The following is a 4,321-nucleotide window of genomic DNA, read 5'->3' on the forward strand; positions in this document are numbered from 1 at the left end:
GGCACGGGGACGCTGTCGCAGAGCTACCAGTACGAGGTGTGTCTGACTGGAGGAACTGGGATCAGAGAGTTCAAGGTTCTGAAATCTGTTGCCTCCAATCATCGGGGGTCCATGATTAATGTAGAAGAAAACTCAGACTTTCTAAATGGTTTTGGATTCAATTAGGAATTTATTAGTTTATTGGAGTTGGAAATTTTTTCAAAATACAGTTTCCATTCGCTTTTAGATTCATATAGAATTTTTTGCTGATTTAATTTTCCTAGTTAAGGTTAGCAATTTTTCTTGAGTATATAGTCATATGTATGCTCTTTATTCTATTTTGATGGAAAGATCTTTCAACTTCATTACTGCAAAGTCACAAACATTTGTTCAATTTTTCAACTTTTTGTCATCAAACACTATTGATTTGAAGATGACCCCAGATGCATTCTGTGTGTTGTTCAGAAACCGCTTCCTAATTTTTTGATACTGTGGTTACTTAGGAGATGGGCATCATAAAATATAATGAATTATTATTATATCATCTATTGAATCATATTATGCCTACCTGTCTTAAATTTTTTAATGGAGAAATGTCTGCAAAATCCATGTTTTTGTTTCACAATTGTATTAAATGGAAAAGACTACAATTTCTCCTATACTTAGACTTTTGCTCTCTTTACATCAACCTTCTGTATATAATATATATGAATGTTACTGAAATATTAGATTATTTCAAAATATTTAAATAATAGGTCCCTTTTGTAGTGTCTATCCCACCCTACCTTTTTCAGAAAACTTCTCTCTTCAGTAATAGTATATTGTTGCAACCATGTTTATTTTATATGACTTATCTCCCTCTGTGATTTCAGATAATCAGACAAGGTGGTAGACATTACTGATACAAGCTTGACCAATCTCATTTTCTCTGCTTTAAAAAATGGCTTTATAAACTAGTATAAAATAGCCCATTACTTAACAAGAAAATTATATCATGATGGCTAAATACATGAAAAAAGCACCGAAATTCAATCTACTTAGATAAGAAGAAAGGAGATGCCTAAAGAGTAACCTTGTTGTGAATTTTCTGATCTCTTTCAAGTACAATTTCTCTATTTTTTGGAAACAAATATGCGATATTTTAATAAATTTCCCTCTAAATAAGATAGACAAATTGTTTTTTCCCCTTGTCAAAAGCATTTTTAGGTAGTCTTGCATGGATTGGACCTTACTATTGGTTTGAGATGTTAAAATATAGTGGTTTTCATATTAATGTACTATTTAGGATCAAAGATTGTAGAATATTAGTAGTAGTCTCTGAGGGTCTATAAAGAATTGATGGATATTTCCAAACTGAATGGCCTTTGGAGTGTTTAACAGAAGTTAGAAATTCCTAGAAAAATTCTTTCTTACCTAGTAGAATAATAGGTCCCACAGTAGAATTTTCTGTGACCCTATGGACTGTAGCCCACCAGGTTCCTCTGTCCATGAGATTCTCCAGGCAAGAATACTAGAGTGGGTTGCCATGCCCTTCTCCAAGGGATCTTCCCAAGCCAGGGATGAAACCTGCATTTCTTCTGTCTCCTGCATTGGCAAGCAGGTTATCACTAGTGCCACCTGGGAAGAAGTCCATTATGACATTAATGGTATTCAAAAACACTGACAATGTAAAATGTGTTCTTAAAAGATGTACAACTTATTTGTAGATTCACTAGAGCTTTGTTATTATGTTCTTTCTTTATTATAATATATTCCTTTGCTTATAGGAACCAGGGCATTTTGCCATTTAATGAAAAAACATTTTATGCCATTCTGAATTATTTCAAATTACTATTCATAAGAGCATAGAAAAAAAGCCATTTGAGAACATGCTGCCTTGTTTATACAGCTCATATAATGAAGTAGAATGTCAGCAAAGCTGGCGGCTTCTCTATTAGGAGGAGAATCCATCCACCAAAATTTTAAAATTAATTGTGACTTATTCACTGAACTGAACTGAACTGATTCATTGATCTAGTCAACAGATACTGGTTGAGCATCTACAGGAATGCTCTGCCAGTAACTGTTCTCAATGTTAGTGGGTGTAAAGGTGAACAAAACAGTTCTCGAACTCAATGATGACACAAAAAAGAAACAAATATGTACATACCTGCTTTATAAGACAATGACCAATGCTAGGGAAAAAGAGAAAGGTAAGAGAGATGGGAAGTGCCCTCATATGCATTTTCGCATAGTTTGTAAAGTTTCATAAAATCCTAATTCTCTGACCTTATGTATAATAGGTGTTATAAACTGGACTTAAATGGTAGCTTTTTCCTTTATGCGATTCAAACACTGGAAACCACAATTCTGGCACATAGGGTACATAGAATTTAAAAGCATATGTAGAGGAATTCCTTCTGTTTCGTGGAGAGACTTTTAACAAATCACATGGGCTTGTATTGTTATTTTTACAAGATGAAGATGACTGATCATTAAGTGTCCTTTCACTTCTAAGTTCTCCTCAAAGCACCTCACCCAGACAGCAGGTTCTAGAAGGTAGGGACAATGTCTAGATTGTTTATTGATGTATTTCAGAACCTAGTACATAGATTTCAATCATATTTCCTTGAATGATGTATGAATAATTACGATTGCCTGGTTTTCTGATTATATACTGTTCCCCAAAACATTTTCAAGTTTCTAATAGCCTTTTAGATTATTATATAGAGGGAATACAATTGTAGAAATTATTTTCGAAGACAACGCATGGTGGCGCTGCAGGCTAAGGCGTCGAAAAAATATGCCCAGGAAATGCTACCAATTTTACATCAGATTTCCAGCGGAAGCGAAAAGACTGTAATGTAAGCAAAGCTCACAAGTCTCCAGAAAATGCTACTCACCGACATTTCCGGACAGGTTACCAACTGGGAGAACCATCACATTCTCAGTCTCATCTCTCCCTAAAATAGAGCTGGCCCTTGATCCTGGAAAGGCATCTTGTGGAAGTAAAGATGGAGGCCGGAGGGGAGCGTTTTCATCAACAAAGGCAAGTCCTGATTCTCTTTCTTTTGCTGGGAGTGACTTTTGCAGGCTGGGAATCCCGTCGCTATTCCATGATGGAGGAAATAGAGAGCGGCTCGTTTGTAGCCAACCTTGTCGAGGACTTAGGGCTCGGAGTGGGGGAGCTAGCTGCGCGGGAAGCCCGGGTGGTCTCTGAGGATAACGAACCCCGGTTGCAGCTCGATCTGCAGACTGGGAAGTTGACATTAAATGAGAAACTGGACCGGGAGGAGATGTGCGGCCCTACAGATCCATGTGTAATGCATTTTCAAGTGTTACTGAAGAAACCATTGGGAGTATTTCGAGCTGAGCTACTGGTGAGAGACATAAACGATCATGCTCCTGAGTTTCCTGAAAGAGAAATGACTTTGAAAATCCCAGAGAACAGCCCTCCTGGGACAGTGTTTCCTCTGAAAAAAGCTCAAGATTTGGACGTGGGCAACAACAACATCCAAAACTACAGTATCAGTCCCAATTCTTATTTCCATGTTTCCACCCGCAATCGGGGGGATGGTAGGAAATACCCAGAGCTGGTGCTGGACCGAGAGCTTGATCGGGAGAAGCAGGCCTTGCTCAGATTAACCCTCACAGCGCTGGATGGCGGCTCTCCGCCTCGATCTGGTACCACCCAGGTCAGAATCTTGGTCTTGGATATCAATGACAACGCCCCTGAGTTTGCGCAGGCCCACTACCAGGTGCAGGTCCTGGAGAACAGCCCCGTAGGCGCCCTAGTTGTCAAAGTTTCTGCTAGAGATTTAGACACTGGGACAAATGGAGAGGTATCATATTCCCTTTTTTATAGTTCTCAGGAGATGAGCCCAACTTTTGACCTAAACAGCCTTTCGGGAGAAGTTCGCCTAATTAAAAAACTCGATTTTGAGACAGCACCCTCATATGATCTGGATATAGATGCATTTGATGGCGGGGGACTTTCTGGAAAATGCTCTGTCTCCATTGAGGTGGTGGATGTTAACGATAATGCCCCGGAACTAACTATTTCATCACTTACCAGCCCCATTCCTGAAAACTCCCCCGAGACAGAAGTGGCCCTGTTTAGGATTCGAGACCGAGACTCAGGGGACAACGGAAAGATGACTTGCTCCATCCAGGATGATCTCCCCTTTATTCTGAAACCATCTGAAGAGAATTTCTACACGCTGGTAACAAATGGGGCGCTAGACAGAGAAAGCAAAGCTGAGTATAATGTCACCATTACTGTCACCGACTTGGGGACACCGAGGTTGAAAACGGAACACAACATAACCGTGCTGGTGTCCGACGTCAACGACAACGCCCCCGC

General features: G+C 39.4%; 1 protein-coding gene across 1 annotated transcript; it reads left to right on the forward strand.

The window, feature by feature from the left end:
* Positions 1-6: 6 nt before the first annotated feature.
* On the forward strand, positions 7-4,316 carry LOC120859795 (protocadherin beta-15-like; the record flags this gene model as incomplete). Its single annotated transcript, XM_040235766.1, has 1 exon — positions 7-4,316. A coding segment is annotated over exon 1 (1,344 nt), but the record flags the coding sequence as incomplete, so codon positions are not given.
* Between the last annotated feature and the right edge of the window lie 5 nt (positions 4,317-4,321).

This window comes from Oryx dammah, unplaced genomic scaffold (genome assembly GCF_014754425.2).
Source record: "Oryx dammah isolate SB20612 unplaced genomic scaffold, SCBI_Odam_1.1 HiC_scaffold_3175, whole genome shotgun sequence".
Lineage (NCBI taxonomy): Eukaryota > Metazoa > Chordata > Mammalia > Artiodactyla > Bovidae > Oryx > Oryx dammah.